The 23,196-nt window shown below is 39.8% G+C and overlaps 1 protein-coding gene across 1 annotated transcript in view; it reads right to left on the reverse strand.

Moving 5' to 3' along the window:
- NBEAL1 (neurobeachin like 1) overlaps window positions 1–23,196 on the reverse strand; it is a 502,828-nt gene that overhangs the window by 354,748 nt on the left and 124,884 nt on the right. The window contains 4 exon segments of the mRNA XM_030208867.1: window positions 6,421–7,001; window positions 7,324–7,422; window positions 7,716–7,799; window positions 19,862–19,968. Coding sequence (XP_030064727.1) covers window positions 6,421–7,001; window positions 7,324–7,422; window positions 7,716–7,799; window positions 19,862–19,968 — 871 coding nt within the window.

Consider the following 23,196-nt stretch of genomic DNA (forward strand, 5'->3'; position numbering starts at 1 on the left):
TGCTTTGGGAACTTAAAGACTGGGGTTTAAAGGAGGAATTGTAAGTTAGTGATAGGCAGAATAAAAATATAAAAAAAGCAAATTTTATCAACTAATCTCCATAGTCTTTTCCCCTTAGTTTTAAAAACTTTGTACCACAGCATTAACAGATAGCCGCTAGCAGGCACTGCAGGATCTAGTTTAGTCTTCCCGCTCACCCTCCCCAGCAACTGCCCACCCCTAGGACAACTCTTCATTTATAGTCAGTTATTGTAATTAGGGTAACAAGCAAGGAGTGCTCTTACAGAGTTTTAAATACATTTCATTACCATCTAAGAAGAAAACACTAAATAAATCACACAATATACTAAATAAACTAAAATAAATTATTTTATTAGGCTAATATCCTTAATACTTTAGCAATTTTTAAATTATTGAAAAACTCAAAATACTAAGATGGAGTCAGCAGTACAGCAGTGAGAAGGGTGTTATCCAGTCTTTTGCACTGAGTGCCACCTGTATGATTATCTCCCAGTTGGTGAGATGTCAAATGTGTGTGTCCGATGCAAAGAGCTCCTAGCTATCAGAGAACATGTCCGTTCTCTAGAGGCTAAAGTAGCAGACTTTGTGGAGCTGAGGGAGACAGAGAGGTACATAGAGGAGCCCTACAGGGATATTGTAGAGAAGTCTCACTTCCAGTCTGGTAGCCCCTGTGCTACCTTGGAGGAGGAAGGTCTCCTAGAAGGAGAGCATCAACCTGGTGAAGTAGGAAGTACACCTGCAGCCAGGCCTGCCCACCAGTGGATGTACTATCCTTTTGCACCAAGGATATGTCTCCAAGTGCTACCCTGGAGGGAAGGGTTAGGACAGCTGTTGTAGTTGGTGATTCGATCATTAGGCATATAGATAGATGGGTGGATGGTGGACGTTGAGGATCGCCCGGTGACTTGCCTGCCTGGTACGAAGGTGACGGACCTCATGCGTCACCAAGATAGGATTTTTGATAGTGCTGGGCAGGAGCCGGCTGTCTTGGTACATGTGGGTACCAATGACATAGGAAAACGTAGGAGAGAGGTTCTGGAAGTCAAATTTAGGCTCTTAGGTAGAAAGCATGCATGATGTAACTATAATTTGAGTTCCTCTTTCCCACATACATCATCTTGCACTTGCTCACATTAAACATTATCTGCCATTTAGACGCCCAGTCTCCCAGTCTCGTAAGGTCCTCTTGTAATTTTTCACAATCCTCCTGCAATTTAACTACTTTGAATAACTTTGTTTTGTCAGCAAATTTCATTACCTCATTAGTTACTCCCATCTCTAGATCATTTATAAATATGTTAAAAAGCAGCGGTCCCAGCACAGACCCCTGGGGAACCCCACTAACTACCCTTCTCCATTGAGAATACTGACCATTTAACCCTACTCTCTGTTTTCTCTCTTTTAACCATTTTTTAATCCACAATAGGACACTACCTCCTATCCCATGACTCTCTAATTTCCTCTGGAGTCTTTTATGAGGTACTTTGTCAAACGCCTTCTGAAAATCCAGATACAATTTCAACCGGCTCACCTTTATTCACATGTTTATTTCACCCCTTCAAAGAAATGTAATAGATTGGTAAGGCAAGATTTCCCTTCACTAAATCCAAGTTGGCTTTATCTCATTAATCCATGCTTTTGAATATGCTCTGTAATTTTGTTCTTTATAATAGTCTCTACCATTTTGCCCCGCACCGACGTCAGGCTCACCGGTGTATAATTTCCTGGATCTCCTCTGGAACCTTTTTTTAAAAATTGGTGTTACATTGACCACCCTCCAAACTTCTGGTACCACGCTCGATTTTAAGGATAAATTATGTATTACTAATAGTTCCACAAGTTCATTTTTCAGTTTTATCAGGTCCAGGAGATTTGCTACTCTTCAATTTGTCAAATTGCCCCATTACATCCTCTAGGTCTATAGAGATTTCATTCAGTTTCTCCGACTCGTCAGCTTCGAATACCATTTCTGGCACCGGTATCTCTCCCAAATCTTTCTCAGTGAAGACCAAAGAATTAATTTAATCTCAAGGCTACGGCTTTGTCTTCCCCTGATCGCCCCTTTTACCCCTCAGTCATCTAGCGGTCCAACCGATTCTTTTGCCGGCTTCCTGCTTTTAATATACCTAAAAAAAATTTTTACTATGTGTTTTTGCCTCCAACGCAATCTTTTTTGCAAAGTCCCTCTTTGCCTTCCTTATCAGCGCTTTGCATTTGACTTGACATTCCTTATGCTGTTTCTTATTATTTTCAATCGGTTCCTTCTTCCATTTTCTTATGGATTTTCTTTTAGCTCTAATAGCTTCTTCAACTCACTTTTTAACCATGCCAGCTGCTGTTTGGTCTTCTGTCCTCCTTTTTTAATATGCAGAATATATTTGGCCTGGGCTTCCAGGATGGTGTTTTTGAACAGCATCCACGCCTGATGTAAATTTTGACCCTTGCAGATGCTCCTCTAAGTTTTATTTTTCACCGTTCTTCTCATTTTATCATAGTCTCCTTTTTTAAAGTTAAACGCTAACGTATTTGATTTCCTATGTACACTTACTTCAAAGCTAATATCAAATCTGATCATATTATGATCACTGTTATCAAGCGACCCCAGCACCATTACCTCCCGCACCAGATCATGCGCTCTACTAAGGACTGGGTCTAGAATTTTTCCTTCTCTCGTCGATTCCTGTACCAGCTGCTCCATAAAGCAGTCTTTGATTTCGTCAAGGAATTTTACTTCCCTAGCATGCCCCGATGTTACATTTACCCAGTAATTTCGGGGTAATTAAAATCACCCATTATTATTGTGTTGCCCAGTTTGTTTGCTTCCCTAATTTCCTTTAACATTTCTACATCCGTCTGTTCATCCTGGCCAGGTGGACGACAGTACACTCCTATCACTATCCTTTTCCCTTTTACACATAGAATTTCAATCCATAGGGATTCCAATATGTGTTTTGTTTCCTGCAGAATTTTTAATCTATTTGATTCAAGTTTCTTCTTAACATACAATGCTACCCCTCCACCAATTCAATCCACCCTATCACTACGATATAATTTGTACCCTGTTATGACAGTGTCCCACTGGTTATCCTCATTCCACCAGGTCTCAGAGATGCCTATTATATCTAATTTTTAATTTAGTGCAATATATTCTAACTCTCCCATCTTAATTCTCAGGCTTCTGGCATTCGCATATAGACATTTCAAACTATGTTTGTTGTTCCTATTTACATCATGCTCAGTACTTGACAGTATTAATTTGCAATCTTTTGTCTGATTTTTATTTTTATTTAAGGATACCAGATCTACTACAGTCTCTTTTGCAACCTATCGGGATACCCTATCTTCCCTGTTTTGGTGGTATCTTTGAAAGATACCTTATCCCGAGCCATGCGCTTTTCAGCTACTGTCGGCCTTCCCCAAGTTTCTAGTTTAAAAGCTGCTCTATCTCCTTTTTAAATGACAATGCCAGCAGCCTGGTCCCACCCTGGTTAAGGTGAAGCCCATCCTTTCGGAATAGACTCTCCCTTTATCAATCATGTGAAATAAATAAATATACTAACAACAACTTCTAACATACATAAAATCAAAACTCTATGTAAGATGTAGCAACACCTTCTTCTCTCCTTAAAGGTCACATAGACTTAATAAAGATAGTTCTATTCCCCAAGCTTTTATACCTTATACATGTGATACCAATTTGGATTTCTAAAATGGATGAGTCTCAATTTTGACCTATCATTCAGTGTTTCATCTGAACTCCACAGCAGCATGTATCAATTACCAAAAATTATCAAAAGCTAAAACACAAGGAGGACTGGGCCTACCTGACCTACGAATTTATAACATAGCTGCCCTTATGAGGTGGATACATGAAGCCTTCTCAAGTCAAAGGAGATACTATCCTAAGGGACTGTGTTTGCATGTTGCTGCGACCCTCTGTCGGTGCCTGCCTTTGTGCATGGATAGGGATATGAAAACATATTGCAAGAATATAAGGCTCCATTGGTGGTAATCCATTTGAGAAAGGCACAGAGATGGTTTCAAATTAGGCAGGGCAAATCACCCCAGGATTCTCCTTTTCTTATAATCACACAGAACTCTGAATGTTTACCTGGACAGGGGAACATGTTAATTAACACATAGTGGGGCAAGGAGGGTACCACATTGGGGGATCTGTTTCAAGTGGAGGCTGGATCTCTTCCCATCATTTGGGCAGATATGGGTCAAGTGGGGGATACCAGGTACACATTATCTGGCATAACTACTAGAGTTTTAGCGAATAGCATATTTTACTATTTGGCCAAATACGAATAATGAAAAATATTATTTGGCTAAATATCGAATAATGGGCATTGAACTTTAACGTAACAAATAATATAAGAAGCAAAGCAAAATCAGAGATCAAGTGTTTATTTCAGTAGTATTTAGCACAGTAGAGCCCCAGATTATTCATATTTGAATTTAATTCACTAATCGGCTGAATACAAATAATGTACTCGGGGCACTATTCAGGGCAGAATCAAATATGAATATTCAGTACAGCCCTAACAGCTACAAATACATCATTATCACAGCCTTAATACTACTTGTAAGGAAGCATGGGAATATGGAACTTTGGGCAAGGACGTTTTGCAAGTTCCCCATAGAATGAACAAACTGTCCGTTTGGTACAAAATGGGAAGAGATTCTCTTGGAGATCCTCATTTAAAGTCATTAGCCAGGGACTGGTCACTTGACCTAGAAGTAAGTGTAACTCCAAAAGATATGACAACTTTTGCAAAACATTTTTGTTAATGTTAAAAATGCCTCCCGCTACAGGAAACTCAGTTCAGATTCCTCATAGATCTTACAAATCAAGGGTCAGAGGGACGAGAAGGGGATTATGGTTTGATGACGTGTATGAAATGTATCTCACCAGGAACCTTATTACATACATTTCTAGAATGTCCAAAATTATCTGCATGGAATGATATACAGCAATAATTGAGATGGAATTTCCCAACATTGCTGCTTGGGGATATGCAGGTTTTAATCGACCAAGGTTTGCAGCAAGCAGAACACAGTTTCCTTTATCAAGCCATTCTGTTGGTGGAAGATCAAATCAAAGAACAAGGGTCTGAAATTGGTAGGTGGGGAGGCAGGGAAGAGATAGAGGACAGAGGAAAGATGTGTAGATGGAAGATGTAGGACAAGAACAAAGAAAGAGAAACGGAGGATTCCTTTTGTTAATACACCTCCCCACCTGGCACCAATCCCTCTTCTTTTTCTCTCTCTCTCACAAACACACACACACACCTAGAAATTAAATGTGAACAAGTACAAAGTGATACACACTAAAGAATACCTGAAATTATAGGTATTGGAATCTAGGTTCTACATTAGGAGTTATCGCCCAAGAAAACATGTCATTGTGGACAAGAGATTAAAATCTTCTGCTCAGTGTGTGGTGGCAGCCAAAAAAAGTAAACAGAAAGTTAAGAATTATTAGGAAAGGAATAGAGAATAAAATGTTTTAAAATATCATAAATGCCTCTGTATTTGTTCACCATATCTCAAAAAAAATATATATAGAGAGAGAGAGAAGGGTGACCACAATGATTAAGGGGACAGAATGACTTTCACATGAGATAGTCTTGGAAGGTTGGGTTCTTCAGACTGGAAATAGATGGCTGAGGGAGATAACATAAGAGGTCTATAAATTCCTGAGTGGAATGGAGGGTAAACACAAATCGTTTGTTACTTTTTCAAAAAGTAAGAAACCTAGGGAACACGCCATGAAGCTACTAAATAGTATATTTAAAACAATCTGCGAAAATATTTTCTCACTCAACACATTAAGCTTCTCACTGACAGAGAATGTGGTAAAAGCAGTTAGCACAGCTGGATTCAAAAAAGGTTTGGACAAATTCCTAGGGAAAAAAGTCCATGAATTGTTATTAAGGCACACCTAGGGAAAGGTACTAATTCTCCCTAAGAGTGAATAGTATGGAATTGTCTTACTTTTTAGGATCCTGCCCGGTACTGGTCACTGTTGGAAACAGGATGCTGGGCTAGATGGACATTTGATCTCACCCAGTATGCCTAAAAGAATTTGGCCTCCTTTGCTGTGACTACATGATAGAGATAGGGGGCATGTCAGCCAATCATGTAATCTACTCACTGATTACTATCTGGTACTTTATACTGAGTATAACAAGCCTTATGGAGGCCTAGTTTTTCCTTCATAAATTCAACAGACAAGCTAAGAGAGAAAGTGAATCTTCTGATATTGGAAGAAAGATAAGACCATTATCTATCCTACTACATCCATCTGTGCATAAACTATAAACATCATCTATAAAGCCTTCAACAAACAAGTAAGGTGCGGAAAAAACAATCACTCCAGTAACCATTCCATACCTGTATAGTTGTTTTCTTTTTCCTCCCTTACTGGAGACAGAAGGTGCGAGTTGGTCCTGGTCTAGGCAGAGCCAAGTACAGAAGCTAAATGCCGAGCCGGGCCATTTCTGTATGGTGGGAACAGCTATTCCTGCCATGCTATGGGATAAATTGAAATACTGCAGGGCACTGACCAGACCCTGCTTACGTGCCATAGAAAGTACTGCCCGTGTGACAGGAATAATGTAAGGATGACTTTTCTTGGATACATCAGTTCTCAGCAACCTCATCAATTGATGTAGCTCTTCTGAGCTCACTGACTGACTGCCCAATGAACCCAAAAGGCTAATTAAGTTCTCTGCACAAGAACAATGGAGCGATAATTGAAAGTTCAATGTTTCTATAATGCGGATAACCATATTGGCATTAACACACATTGTGCGAGTCTGTCTGTTGATGCAGCAAATTCGTTTCAACCAATCAGAGATGAAGATTTGCAAGTCATATGATTGTAGCTCTGGAAGCCACTGGATAAGTAGCGATAGGGGTTGGACATTGCTAATACCCAGAATCCCAACTGAAATGTGATCACCTTCAACAGCCTGAAATTGAAAGTTAAACATATTAAAATGATGATAATAATAAACTGGTCTTACATCCCGCTAGTAGCTCACAGTTCAAAGCAGGTAACAATCAAAAGAGACCAGAAACAATCTTCTGGGAATTATAAGCTAAACGAAATGCAGAACTTCAGACAGAAAAATAACACATGTGTAATAGCTCTGCTTACTGTAAAAATCATCAGAAAATTGTTTTTACAAAGTAATATAATAAATGACAGATAAAGACCAAAATGTTGCATCCAGTCTGCCTACTTGAAATTTGTCCACTTTAAATAAATTCACATATAAATTATTTTCTTACCATATTCATAAGTTCTTCTAGCAACTTTCGGGAGGGCTGGCCCAGAGATTTTAATATTTCAAACATATGGGTATAACCAATTCGTTCCTTAAACACTTCCTAAGTTTCAAAAACAATCAATGAAAAGGAAGCTAATCAGTATAAACCTTGACAGTCTATAGTGCTGCAATAAAATCTTATGAGTGCAATGCTATTTCTAAATTACACTCATAAGATAATCAGAATGCTAGGTAATGGAGGAAAAAAATAAACCTACACTGGAATCCAAAAGGTGCCTGCATAGCTGATTCAGCTGTAGGTGACTTTATGGATTCTACTATAAGCAAGAATAAAGTATACCGCTACTACACACAAACATTCATCTGTTTGTATACACAGTTCCATGCATTTACCTTAGCAGCTGGTGATTTGTGCTTCACTGCAGTGAGAGCTTGGATGGTGGACACTGCCAAGCAGTCCAACTGCTCCTGAAACACCTAGACGGCAAGAGTGGGAAGATCAGACAAAAAAGCATGACACTTATCTTCTGCCACATCTGTTTGAAAATGAAAACACGTAATTGTCTTAACAAGCCTCAGAAGGGCTTTCTCCGGCAGAATGGATTTCAAGATGTCACAACCTACAAAAGAGTTTACTTACAAATGATTGCCAGTGATGTATTTTGAGAAAAGAAAAGAAGAGTGGCATTCTCACACACATGCTTTTTAATGGACAGTCTCAAGAGGGAGGGCAGAATGAAACTAGTTAACTGCCTTTGCCAGACAGTTTGCTTCCAATCTGTAGCAGAAGCTGGGATTAGGTTTCAAATTTCTAGTTTTCATACACAGAAAAACTAGAGGTATGAAAATATAGCTATTCTTTGACTTCTCACTTCCCTTCTACACTATAGAATCCTTTACATTGATGTTTTATTGAATTAAACATTTTCTAGGATTCAGTAGACCAAGACAGCAGAAACCTATGAGTGAAAACTAACTACAGTGTTATTTGCATCCAAACGTCAAGAAGGCAAGTCAGGATATCTAAACTGTGTGATTTTTTTCATGTACATTTTTTGAATTTATCTCTATCATCCAGTGTGCAACATCAGAGATATGCACATGTAGGCTTCTCATTATACAGTGTCAGAATACTGTTTGCAAGTATCAACTACCCTCAATACAAGAAATGCCAAACAGCACTACTCTTCCAGCAACAGCAAAGAAATACCTACAAATTAAAAATGCTTGTCACAGTGGTAAGGGGAAGGGAGTAAAATTACCAAAATTCAAGCGGAATTTGGAATAGCCAGAGACAATCATGAAGTCTGTAGCAGCCAATGATTATTATGTGTGACTATGGAAATACTAATACTTTTACTGCCTCATCACATGCTCCTCACTACCTTTCCACTTAAGATCATTCTCTAGCATGGATAGACATATATGTTAGTCTTGAATCCAAGTTTTCCATTTCTATTGATAACTTCTCTTCCTTGGCATGTCAAGAAGAGATGCCAGTGATATAAGGAATGACTCACTCCAAGAAAGATTAACAATTCTAAATTATGAATTCTTATTAATATGTTATTGGAAAAAGAACTATAGAATATAAAAACTACCCATAATATTCCAATAATCTTCAAACTGTTCTAATTAACAACAGGTGTCAAAAATACACTTAAACAGCCTTCCAAATCTGATTAAATAGGAAAACCTTGTTTAAAAAAAGACATATACATTGCCAAATATATTTACCCAATAATCAATATTTCCTCCTCCCAGATTAAGTCTGTCCATTCAATGGTGAAAAATAAATCCTGGACCCCAAAAGCAAAGCACCATGATATTAAACACAACCACACCCAGAGCTGCAGTGATGAGACAGAAGAGCAAAAAAGAAAATAAAAGAAATCATCCAGCTGGTATGTGTTATTACTGAAGAATCCTATTTCTGTACTTTACCCACCCCAGCTCAGAATTATCAAAAAGGGTAAAATTATTAAACTCACATATATTCTTCACAATGGGATCCAAGATAAGAATTATCTTTTCGCTCTAAACTAAAAGCATGGACTTTTTGTGAGCTGATTTATAATGCAAGCTATACAGAAAACTATTTTATTCTAGAACAGCACTTAGAAAATGGTTCTAGTTGCTCCATGATCAGAACATAGCCAAGCGTAGGTAAAGTACAGGAACAGTTCCTCTACAGCATCTAGACTTCAGATTAAGCAAGATGTGGGCTGCGCACTGTTTGTACCTGGTCCTCATTCATTTCTGTCAGTAATTTGTTGGCAAGGTCTTTTTCACTCTTGTCTGCCATCTTACTGTTAGCGCTTATAAAGAGCTGTTAAACGGAGACAACAACGGAGAAAAGTGCATTACAGAATCAATAAGCTGCCAGGGGTATGAAGGCTGGGCTTATGTTTCTGGGGCTACAAACAAAACTGCAGCATAGCAGTTTGCAATTGTGTCCAATTCAATTCTTAGAATTTTGTTTACATCTCTCTCCCTTTTTTACAACCAATGCCTCCAACAGACAAAGAGAAAAACAGAAACAGTAATTACTGCAATATACCCAAAGAAAAGGGTTTGTTTGTTTTTTTTCACTCACTAGCACAAGTGGACAAACATCTAACAAAAAAAAAAGTTTCTCTTTTTATAACTGGTATGCAAACCAGGGAGACAGTCTATTCTTTTGGTTCCTGAACTATAAGATTGGCATTGAAGCCATCTTTGTTTTGTATTCTCTATTCTAGGAATTTGTGCAGGCCAAAAAAAAAAAAAAACACATTAGTTTACATTTTCTCCTGAAATTGTTTCCTCAATTTTCAGGTGTTTATCCATTTTTTTTACACATTGTTTTAATGGAGGGTTAACAGCGTACGTTAAATCGATTTAGTGTGCTTTAAATTTAAGGCACACATTGAACCAACTATATACTAATTCACATCCCTGCTGTATTCATCTCAAACTTTCACCCCTTCTCCTCTCTAATTTTTGAGACAAGAAACAATTTATGTTATTCCCAACTGCCCCAGTTTTCTTGAGAGGAAAGTAAGTAAAGAATTACACAAGATGCAACATAGTTATTGGAAGCAATTAATATTTCAGCTGATGCAGACAGCTACTAGGTAGCACAAGTGCTTGCAGTTACTGTTAAGTGATATTAATTTGGATGCACTATTCAACGTTAGCAAATTTCATGCATACAGTTTAAATGCTAAGCATACAAATTGTTCACTCCAATGTGCAACAATATAAAGGGATTTCACACATTTGAGCACAGTCAGGATTACATGTTTCTGAAGTACAAGACACAACTGCTACATCATGCTGAATTCTTTTGGTTATCATCACTCTTTACTAAACTTCCTGATCATTTAAATTTGAAAGTTGACTGCTGTAGGCTTTTTTTTTAAACAAGTGTTATCAAAGTCTTCTTCAAATAATTTAGACAATAATGAAAGACACTTAAAAAAAAAACCAAATAGAATGTTTGCAATTATTCAGAAAGGAATGGACAAAAATGTTGAATATCATAATGTCTTCTGTATCAATCCACGGTGCATCCAGGCCTTGAGTAATGTGTGCAATTCTGGTCATTCCATATCTTAAATATGTAATGGAGCTAGAAATGTAAAGAAAAGAGCAACCAAAATCATAAAGGAAAAGGAACAGCTTCCTGGTCAAGAAAAGCTAAGGTTACTGCTCTTCAGCTTGGAGAAGAGGTGACCAAGAGGTGCTATAATAGAGATTTATAAGATGGAATAGTTAAACAGGCAACAATTATTTATCTTTTTGAAAGCTTTAGGGCCAGGGGACACTCAAAGGTATTAACATGCAGCAAACTGGATAAGGAAGTTTTTTTTTTTTCTGTCAGTGCACACAAAAGCTGTGGAATTTGCAACCAAAAGGATGTGGTACAGTCATCTAGCATACAATGCTGAGAAAAAGTCTGTGAACCCACTTAGATAGTTTGCATTATATAACAATTGATGCATAAAACAGTAGATCCTAATCTAAACCTTTACAAGTAAGAAAGATAACCTCATTGACAGGAGTATAGTTAGGACTATATAGGCTCCAGGCTTCCCTCTGAGACAGGTAATTTGTTAACCATTCCTCCTCCAGCTGCAGCATACTTTGAGTCTAAATGACATTCAGCCTTTTATCAACAGTCTCCTATGCAACTTAAGATTTGAATCTAAAACTGCAGACCGCCCAAAACACAGCAGTCAGGCTGATTTTCAGCAAAACACGCTTCGAAAATGTCAAACCCCTCCGAGAAAAGTTACATTGGCTCCCAATCAAAGAACGGATCATTTTCAAAATCTGCACCTTAGTCCACAAAATCATATATGGCGTAGTCCCAGGATACATGACAGACCTTATAGACTTACCAATAAGAAACAAAGTCAGATCGTAAAGATCTTACCTAAACCTACAATACCCAAATTGCAAAGGACTGAAATACAAAACAACTTACGCAGCTGGCTTCTCCTACATAAGCACACAACTATGGAATGGGCTCCCAAAAGCTGTGAAAACAATCTACGACCACTTGAACTTCAGGTAATCACTAAAAACCAACCTCTTTAAAAAGGCCTACCCCAACGACCCCACGTAACTCTCTTCACCTACCAACACAGCATGACTATGATCGAACAGGACAACATGCAATCTTCATTCATTCCGACCCTCCACTTATACTTCATACGATCACTATACAACTTTGTATTTGTTAACCACCGACTGGGCAAATGCCTTTGACAGTACTATGTAAGCCACATGTAAGATATAAGGTAGCATCTTTCACATGTGGCATCTGGCCCTATACTGGGATCGCTCAATTCTGCCTATGCTGTGGCCCACTGAATAAATAACTCAGACAAAAAAATATATATTGTGATATATTCAGTAAGTATCCTTGTGTGATGAAGTATGTGAATCCTACATTCAGTAATCGGTGGCACTTCCTTGTGTTTCCTGTAACTGTTGATCAGTATCTCACATCATACATGAGAACTTTTGGTGTATTCCTCCACACAGAATTGTTTCCATTCTGTGAAATATAAGGGCTTCCTTGCATGAACAGCTTGCTTCAGGTCACAATATTTCAATAAGAGTTAGACCAGAACTTTGACAGTCAATCGCAAACATGAAATCTCTTCTTCATTCTATAGATTCACTTGAACGTATATAGTCATTGTCTTACTACAAGACCCACTTTCAGCTCAGCTTCAGTTCACAAATGGGTGGCCCGACATATTCTTCAGAATTCCCTGCTATAATCAAAATTCATGATTCCATCAGGAACAGCAATCCTGACAGCACAAACCTTTTGACAGCCACACACCATGATACCTGCACCATGCTTGACAGACAGGATAGGCAGTATCTGGTTTTCAACATTACATTAAAAAGATCTTATAATCCACTGTCACCATTCAGGTTCAAAGTGACTAACAATAAGAGCACCTAGACAGTAACTATGAATTACATCAAAATAAAAATTATAAATTCAGTACAATAACAATTAAAAGACACCAACTAAAATGACATCAGATACCCTAACGCGTATTAGAGGCCTAATACATATGTTCTATACAAAAAGCTTTCAATAGTTTTCGAAAGCAAAGATAATCTGTAGTTCCCCTAAGAGATAAAGGAAGAGCGTTCAAGATTAGTGCTGCACGGTAGGGTAATGAATTTTGTATCAACTGATGAGATTTTACAGATTTCAGCGATGGAAATCCCAGCAGTAGTTTCTCTCTCATATTCCTCGAGGATAAACCTGACAACAGTTAGAAATAATCTGCCATATATGAAGGCAATTCTCCACATAAAAACTTATAAGCAAAAACACAAACTTTAAAATGTAACCTAGTTTCAATTAGGAGCCAATGTAACCTTATCAATAGGGAAGTTACTGAATCATGTTTAGATGCGGAACAAATCAATCTGGCTGCTGAATGTTGAACATTACAAGAGTCCAACTGTGAAAGGACTAAGGGCTGAACAATAAGTCTAAATACTTGTAAGTTCAAAATACTTTCTAACTGCTCTCAATTTTTTTCAGGAGCATAAATGAGTTCTTAATCTTATCTACTTGATTTCTCAATGAGAAAAAAAAACTGTCCACTTCCACTCTAAGGATTCAGGAAGAACTTTCCAATTTATAATTCAAATCTGATAAACGTAAATTCGGGTACATATCCTGCAAATCTGGTTTCCTGAACCAAAGAAATTTTGTCTCAGTTTTATTCAATTTCTGGGAAGATACCCAATTCTCTATTAATTCCAGACAGTGTAATAATTTCAACTGAGTATCAACTTCAGTCTTAGGGAGTAGAAGGAAAACAGTAATGTCATCAGCATAAACAAATGACTGAATATTCTTCTTTTCTAGAACTACCCCTAAAGACTGCATCAAAATGTTGAACAGGGTGGGGGAGAGAGGTGAGCCTTGAGGGATACCACAATGAGCCCTCCAGGACTTTGACAGGTATCCTCTCAGTTTGACTGTATGAGCTCTTGTCTCTAAAAAAAAGAAAAAAAACCCTGAAACCAACTGGGAGCCCTGCCTTGAATGCAGAATATATAGCAATAATTGGTGACTGGCCAACAAACGTAACATTTGTTATTGTGACTAAAAATTTCAATTTCTGACTCAACCATCCAAAAAATATTATTCCAGAAGTCTTGTGGGTTCATCCAGATGTTCTTCAGTGAACCTGAGCTGGGCAGTGACCTTACCCAATTTTCTTTCCTTTAGTCACAGCAGATGAATCCAGAGATTTGTGGATTATGACCATCTACCATCAGGTGAATATAGAGTACAAACTGAACTCTGATGGTATGCTCTTAGGTCAGTCTTTATTTCTCAAAGTACTTTATTTAACAAAGTAGAAAGAATAATTAGGAAACCATTTCTCCCTCCTCACAGAAATGAGGCATAAACCTGACAATTAGTAGAATTATGCACAGGCAACTGCAGCAAGAAACCTAAGCAGACAGACAAACTGAACTGATAGCATCAACCTCGTGAAATTTTTCCTTCCTTGTCGTCAGCAACAGACAAAATCAAGACTTGTGGGATATAGCAAAGAAGTCTGTAAGTAGGGTGGGAACCAGACACAGTTGCGGAAAGAACCGACACCCCGAAGGATGCCTCGGACTTGGCCAAAACCATCAACCGGACAAGGTCTGGAAATCGTGTGTCACAAGGACCACATAGGGGATTTTCATTGAAGATACTGGGGGCGTGTCAAGATGGCACCGTGAGCGGTTGTGTTAGCGAGCTCCAGCTTTGTTCCCTCCAAATACCAATTTCAGCACAAAATATGCCCCATACTAAACGAAAAGGGACTGTCCACGGGGTTTACCCACCTACCGGGACGTCCACGCCGGAGAGACCTGGGCTGGAATGCTTCTTCCCCGCCATCTCACGAATAAGCGGGACAGATTCCTTAGTGGGTGGTGTCGGTGAAGAGCACCCCCCCCCCCCCCGGAAGTCGAAACATCTCTCTCTCCGCCGCCAGACTCTAAGATCCCTCCGAGCTCAGCAACTGTTGCAAGTCGAGAAGGGTTTCTATCACAACCCGGAAAGGGCGATTCTGGTGTACCTTGTGGGGACTCTGACTGAGCGGTGAGATCTGCAGCTGCGAGATTAGAATCGGAGGTGAGCATAGGCAAGATTTGGCTGAAACTCCTCGAAATGGAGAAAACCTTACGACAATTATCTGATGAGGTAAAAACTCTGAGTGTGAATGTGCAAGAAGTGAAGGACTCCATAGTTATGGTTAAACACGATTTTTCCTTGAAAATAGAGGCAATACAGAAAGAAACTAAGAAAACAGATGAATTTAAGTTGGCTGTAATAAAATACAATGTTGAAATAAGAAGAAAGATCGAACAAATGGAGAATTATAATAGGAGATTAAATCTCCAATTGTTGTATTTTCCTAAACTTTTGGGGGTATCCCCATTAGAAATGTTTACAAGATTTTTGAAAGAAAATTTAAAGTTTCCTCAAGAAATAATTCCTCCATTGAATAAGATTTACTATATACCAAGTACAATGAAAAAATCAGAAGGAGAAAAATCTACAGATTTGCAAAATATTACAGCCATATTGGAACAGTCACTGGAAGACGTTTCTGAAAGTGGGACGTTGATAGTGTCATTTGTTTTCCAGCAGGACTTAAATTCAATAATGAGACTTTACTTTAAATCAACTAACCGCATGTTTGGAGGCCAAAAAATTTGGCTTTATCATAATGTAACTAAGACCACCCAGGAAAAGAGAAAAATGTTTCTATGAGGCCTAAAATATTAGATTTAGGGGGTACCTTCCTCCTTGCATATCCCTGTAAATGTGTTATAAGGTTAAATCAAATAAAAAATGTGGTTTTTATGCCTGATCAGCTAAAGACTTTCCTGGACGCAAAACAGCATTAGAGCTTTTCAATATGTGAGAAAAGGCGCCATATTCTCTTACTTGGTTATTGTTTGAAAATAATAATGTATCTTCACCAATTCCTACCCCCCCCCCCCCCCTTCGCAGTATAGGGGTCTAATGAAGCCAACTTCGATTTGTTGGAAAGAATGTATTTCCTATAATTGTAATACTATACCTTTTGGCTGTATTTCACTTAACAGTTTTATGTCTAAGTTATATAAAATCAATAAAAATTATAAATCACTTAGAAGGTACTGCCGGAGACTGAAAACAGCTGGAGCTGCTAACAGTGAAGGAGTGCCTGTAGAAACAAAAAGATATAACCATGCCATCTGCCTAGAGGACAGAGGGCACTCGAGACAAGAGCCTGACAGTATGCAGTGGGCAGCGAGGCCAGAAAGCCTAAGTAGCTTCCAAAAGGAGGGTCCCAGAACAATGGCCATGAAGAGACCACTAAAAGGTGTCAAACTGCTTCCCACTGATCAGTAGCAAAGAAACAGAAGGTTGCAACCTGCCAGATTCCCAGGGGGCATCCCACCCAGCACCAAGCCGCAAGGCTACAGCATCCCGAAGGCCAACAGTGCAATCACTTAATAATCTGAAGGGCAATTGCCCATACTGGAATGGCCCCAAAGTGGTTAAAGGCAAAGAAAGCTGCGGGGTGGAAATACCAACATATGATGAAGTCAAAGTCCGTGAATGCAAAAGGGAGCTGAAGATTGGCAATGCCGCAAGGGACCGAGAAACAGGTCAGACCACCAGAAGTCTAAAGGCTCCTGACGTCACATGGGATTGCCACCATAGGGAGGCCATGCTAGGATGACTGACATGCCCCAAAGGTGGCCGCTGTAGCAGTGCACCAGCTGCCCCCACATCAGAGAGGAGAACAAAATGGCCATGCCTCAGGAAGGAGAAAAAATAGTCTAAGTGGCATAAAGTCACAACTACCAAAACAAGGAATCCTGCAATTCACCTGAAGTAACTACAGCATAGTGCAGCAAATGCCCCTGCAAGCGCAGGCACAAGCTGAAGGCTGCCTATATATACGGGAAAAAGTAGCCCAGGCAACCATCAGATGTTGCCCCTTAGCTTGAGGTAAGAAGGAAATGCATCCCCCCCCCCCCCCCAAAACAGGACAGCCCACGCCAGTATAGCCTCAGAAAGAGAAGTGAGCTGCAGACTGAAAATGTAGCCGGGAGGAGTAGCCTGGAGAAGGCCACCAAAGAGAAGGCTGCAAGGGCAGCCAAGAAGTCAAGAGTGACCTGGAAGCAGCAATGTCCAGGCTTCCTCTGTGCAGGAATTTGCCATGTAAGAAGGCGTTGAGACCTGAAACCACAAAGGCAGACAAAAAATCTCTGCCAATCAAGGGAGCCGGAGCCGTCTGCACCACAACAGCTTGAAAGCTGTGAAGACAGAAAAGGAGAAACAGAAATCCATTACTGCAGCCTATGACCAAAATGGATCCCACCAACTGAAGAGAGAGACTGTAAAAAAAAAAAATTATTAAATTTTTAAAAAGCATGCAAAAATCATCCCCGCGCTGGCCCAATGGTGCTGACCTGAAAATACAGGCAAACCCCCACACAGGCTGCTCTAAAAGATATAGAGGTATATTTTCAAACTACTTAGACTTACAAAGTTCCATAGTAACATATGTAACTTTGTAAGGCTAAGTGCTTTGAAAATAAGCCCCATAGTGTACCGCCACATTACAAACCCAATAGATGGGAAGAATGAAAGATCATACTCACAAATTTGCCTCAGAACCCTGATTTGGAACTCAAGATTACTACTACTACTACTATTTAACATTTCTAAAGCGCTACTAGAGTTACGCAGCGCTGTACAATTTAACACAGAAAGACAATCCCTGCTCAATGAGCTTACAATCTAAAGGACAAATACACAGTTAGTTAAGTAGGGGTCATTAAATTGGGGTAGTCTAGGTTACTTGAAGGTATAGAGGTTAAGATAAGCAGATGTGAGAAATATCACTCAATTGCAAAGCTACAGTTTGTTCAAGTACCTTGCTTATAAAAATTAAATCTGAAATGGGTATTTATCAGTAATTATTATATATCAACAAATTCAAATTATGTGAATTAAATAGATGAGCCCTAAATGCTTAGAATTTGTCTTATAATCCTGTTCAGGCAGACAACCATCTCTTTGGGGGTTTTTTTGTAGGTTCTCAGAATTTTTTTTATTTTTATTATCGTGTTATGTGCGTTTTCCACTTTATAATGATAAACCAAGCTCAAAACCCTTTGGATTTTCATAGGGTAAAAGAACAAAAAACCTACGCTGGGGTTTACTAACCTACTAGCGCAGCTGGCTGAGCACCAGTGCCGACACAGTGCGGCTTAGTAAACAGACCCCCTAGTTGCTCGGATTTACTTGTTACCCATTATTTAAGCACCTGATTCTAATTAGCCAATTCACTGTGCTAAGGAAACTAGTGTTTTACTTACTATTTCACATGCTGATTCTAGGTTTGTCTTACTGTCCCTACTTTGCACGTTACTATGCCTCAAGCAACATGGTATTGTTTAATTTATACCTTTTTATTGCATAAGAAAAAAAAAACTGATTACAACTGAATAAGAGTATCATAAGGACATGAAATTTCATTGTTATACATGGGGTTCACAAACGTCTTTCTTAGGGGGTTGTTTACTAAAGCTTAGCTTGATTTATCTGCAGCAGGGCCCATAGGACTAAATGGGCCCTGCTGCAGATAACTCAAGCTAAGCTTTAGTAAATAAGATTGGACACATTATTGAAGGAAACGCCCATAAATGATTATTACCATACTAGTAAAAAAAAAGGCCCGTTTCGAAACGCAATGAAACGGGCGCAAGGGAAATTCCCACCCATCCTCCCTCCCTGCCGAGTTCCATACCCCCGTCCCTCCCTCGCAGTTCAAGGCCCCCTTCACGCCCCTCCCACCGAGTTGAACCGCCCCCCCTTGGCGTTACTGCCTGGCCCCCCCGTGGCGTGACCCTGTGGACCCCCCTCATCTGGAAAACCTCCCCCGAAGCCTCTGCGTACTTCTGTTGACGGAGGCGAACTTCTGTTCTCGGCTGCGGGGCGTTCCTTGTTGAATGAGCATCTGTTGAAGTTTCTGTTTGTGCGTCTGATGTCAGACGCACGCACAGAGACTTGGACAGATACTCCTTCATCAAGCCACACCCCGCAGGCAAGAAGAGAAGTTAGTCTCCGTCAGCAGAGGTAGGCGAAGGCTTCGGGGGAGGTCTTTCGGAGGAAAGGGTGGTGTCCAGAGGCTCGCGGCAGGGGGTCCAGGGGGCAGTAACGCGGAGGGGTTGTGTTGCAATCGGAGGGAGGGGGAGTGTGTAACTCGTTGGTAGGGGAGCGTGTTTCCCTAATCCTGCCTTTCCGTTGCGTTCCTTTCATTCACTGAAATTGTTCCGCCCTCGACGTCATCACGGTCGACGCGAGGGCGTGACAGAGAGACATGGTCAGTGGAGAGGCTTCACCACCACGAACTAACGAACCCTTCACAGAAGTGGGTGGAGCTTTGGGGCTTCATTAGAATGTTGGGGTTGCGAATTGTGTCCGGATGGGGCGTGGCTGAGGGCGGGCGTATGAGTGAGAGTGAGAGGTGCTGACAGGCTACAACAGTACAGGGCTTCAGTGTTTCCCTGCCACACAGTGAGCTTCAGAATTGGAGGTGAGAATTATTTATATAGATGAGCTTGGGAAAATCACCCCTTATCCTTTGGAGTGAGCAACAAAAAAATATATTTATTCTTTGGGATCCTAGTGGCCTAGACTGATCAGTATGGGAGATAGGATGCTGGTATCGATCTGGTCTGATCCACCATTGTATATTTTCTTTACTTGTTAAGCAATCTCTTTTTCATTGTACGTTATTCATCTTGATGCAAAACTTTCAAGTTCTAATTTCTACATTTGTACATACCTAATAACCCCTACTTTGGTTCTATTCCACAGCATCTCTTGTCCTCTGTAACTCAAAGCCTCAATGTTTTGTCAATAAACAGTGAAAGTCAAAGTGAATACAGGTGAAGTTTGGTGAAAATAATTGAAGTATTAATAATGGAATGTTTACCTTGCAATTTTGGAGAAGTCGGATGAGATGCTCAAAGCAATTGCTGTTCAGGAAAATAGCCTGGAGAACAGGTCTATCTGGGCAGTCTAACATGGCTGTGACAGTCTCTGCCAAAGTCAAATGAAAACACATGAATAAAATCACTGCATCTGTCATTTTACACTTCCTCTAAACACTAATAAACACTAAAAATAGTACATTTGTGAATGGAGACAAATGAGCATATAGAAAAATGCTAAAGGAACCACAACTGTATAGCACAGCCAGAGATCCTAGGGTTTGCCACCAATTGTCTATCATCTACAAGAGTTTGCTATCACTCATGCCAAAACACACTAAACAATGGAAAAAATAGAACTGGTAGAAAAGGAAGATTGCTAAAAAAAAAAAAAAAAACTTTTAAGGAAATGGAAAGTATGCATTGTTTTAGCTTTCTGAATTAACACAAAGTGGTATATCTAAGCAACTTAAAATAAAATAATTGGGAAAATTATAAAAGTAATTTCTATATAAGACAGAACAAATAATCATGCTGATTGTTAGTCCTGAAATCATTTCACTACAGTTTGTTAAGAAGACTACTGATAATGACCAGTGGCATAGCCACAAGGGGGCCTTGGCTCCCCAAAATTTTCACCAACACCAAGCATGTGCGCCGGGGCAGGAAAGCAGGGCAGGCAGTGAAGCACCGAGTATCGCCACAGGAAGACGTCAGCTGGTAGGGTTTGGGGACCCCCACCAGTCCAGGTATGTGAGGATTGCGGTGGGGGCAGAGCAAAATGTACCCCCCCCCCTCCACTTGGGGCTCAGGCCCTCACCCAAAAAACATCAAGGTCTTGCTAGGCCTTTAACACTGACTAGACTTAAAACTGAACTACTGTACTGGAACACATTTTCACACTGCAGATATTTTATGTTATTGCACTTTTATATATCCAAACCAGCTGTCATCAGATGTATACTTCCTCGCTTTGGGATGGCCAGGGTTCATGGGAATATTTTTATGATGTGCACAATTAGGAGCATAGGGGTTGTCAAACTAAGTCAGACCAGAGAGTCATCTAGCCCAGCATTCTGCCTCCAACAGAGGCAAGCAGAAGGTGTTCAGAGGAAGCATAAAAGAAATAGGAGTACAAATACAATTATTCATTAAGTGGTCAGAAAGTATGGGCAGAACAGAAGCCACCCAAAAGATAGCAGGCAAAGGAAAGGTACTATTAATGGCAAACTTAATGTAGACTGACAGTTGCAGAATTAACTAAAAGTAAATGGATACTAAAATCCTTACAAGAGATATTTCTCAAGCAAAGAAAATTGGACCTTGTACTGGTATATAGACAGAATTTCATATACAGTAAGGGTCACCCTAGAGTTCAGTGATAAGTGTACTGCATTGAGCAATCGAATTACTGGATCAGGACCAAAGCATACTTGAAAAAGAACTCTAGACTTCAAAAGGGCTATAAAAAGAACTTTAACAGGACTTAAAAGAAAAGAAATGAATGACTATGTTAAAGAAGACAAGCCAGTGCTAGCACAAGTAAAAGGTAAAAAAAACTACAAACAGAAATAAAGCAAAGCTGTTTATCTGTAACTACAGTCTGAAGATAGCGGAACCATCATTCACACAGATGGGTGACATTGTCAGTATCAATCTTTTACCCAGAGTTTTCCAGAAATTTCTCAGCAATGCCTCTCAGCATGTGCAATAGTTACAGCATTTCCTCTAATGTTCCACTTCCTGCGCTTCCACACCACCAGCACAGAGTGAGAATCCATGGCCCTTCTGCCTTATCTTTAGTTCTCAACACTGGCTTAAGTTGACCCCACCGTCCTGTTTTCTTCAAGGTAAAACTATGCTCCCAGTCGTGTGGATCTGGATTTTCTTTGTTGGAACTTGGTTGACTGAGGGTGTTTGTAAATGGAATCAGATCAGAGGAAAGGCGAGTATTGGAGTGCATCAGGAATCAGTACTGGGGCCGATTCTATGTAATACATTTGTGACCAACACTGCCAAAGGGTTAGAAGGAAAAGTTTGCCTTTGTGCAGATCAAATGAAGAGTTCCAATAGAGTGGACACCCTGAAGAAAGTAGAAACATAAGAAGAGATCTATAAAAAAAAAATTAGAATGGGCTAAGTTTTGGAAGTTACAATTTAATGCAAAGTGTGGAGTGGTGCACTTATGTTGCAGAAATCCAAAGGGGATGTATGAGAAACTGATGAGCACAGTTCAGGACAGGGAACTTTGAGTGAAAGTCTGAGGATCTTAAGGCAGTGAAATAATGTAACAAGGTGATGTTCACAGCCAGAAGAATGCCAGGCTGCATAAAAAGAGACATAAGCAGAAGACAGGAGGGGTTAATACTACTGTAAAAATTGCTGGCGAGGCCCTACTTGGAGTACTGTGCACAATTTTAAAGGCTGGATCTCACTAAAGATACAAAAAGACTAGAAGCAACTCAGAGGAAAACGATGAAAATGGTATGGGGTTTGCGCCAAAAGACGTAAGAGAAGAGACTCGATGAGCTGAATATATATATATAATCCCAGTGGACAAGAGGGCTAAGAGAGATATAATACAGATGTTTAAATACTTGAGGGGTATTCATATAAAAACACATATTTTCCAGAGACAGGGAAGCAGCAGAATTAGAGGACAGGAACTGAAGTTGTGTGTGTGGGGGGTGGGGGAGGGTTAATTTAAGAGTAACATAAGAAAGCACTTTTTCTACAGAGACTGTGGTAGATGCCTGGAAGGCGGTGGATAAATAAATAGTAATACAACTCAAGAATGTGTGGGTTAAACACAAAAGAGCCCTATGTTTGGAAGAGTATGGAATCAAGACAAAATGTAACAGTGCTTAAACAGCAACTCCAGTAGTTGGGAAGTAAAGCCAGTACCGGGTAGACTTCTACAGTATATGGACCGATTATGGCAAGACAGATTTGGATGGGCTAGACTAGGCTTCGAATGCTCAAGTGCCATTATAAAATAGACACCAGGAGTCAGATCTATCATCATACAAATACAGACATCGAGGATTTGGACCTGGCCCCAAAAATCCTCTCGCATTGAGCCTCTCTGGCAACCTGAGTCCTCTTCTTCATCTGAAGACAAAGGACATGGTTGGCAGGGCTATGGTCGGGCCCTAAACAACACTGAAGACACCAAGAATTGGTGTCTTTGCCAGAGATCATCTGATTGCACTGGGAACAGTGCTTAAAGCTACTGGGAACTTTAGTGGACATGGAAGGAAAAACCTCCGAAGCCAAATCCAAAGACGCGGTGGTGCCTGAAAAAAAGGGAAAGGCACCAAGAAAAACCCGACCGGAG

This window comes from Microcaecilia unicolor, chromosome 7 (assembly GCF_901765095.1).
Source record: "Microcaecilia unicolor chromosome 7, aMicUni1.1, whole genome shotgun sequence".
Taxonomy (NCBI): Eukaryota; Metazoa; Chordata; class Amphibia; order Gymnophiona; family Siphonopidae; genus Microcaecilia; species Microcaecilia unicolor.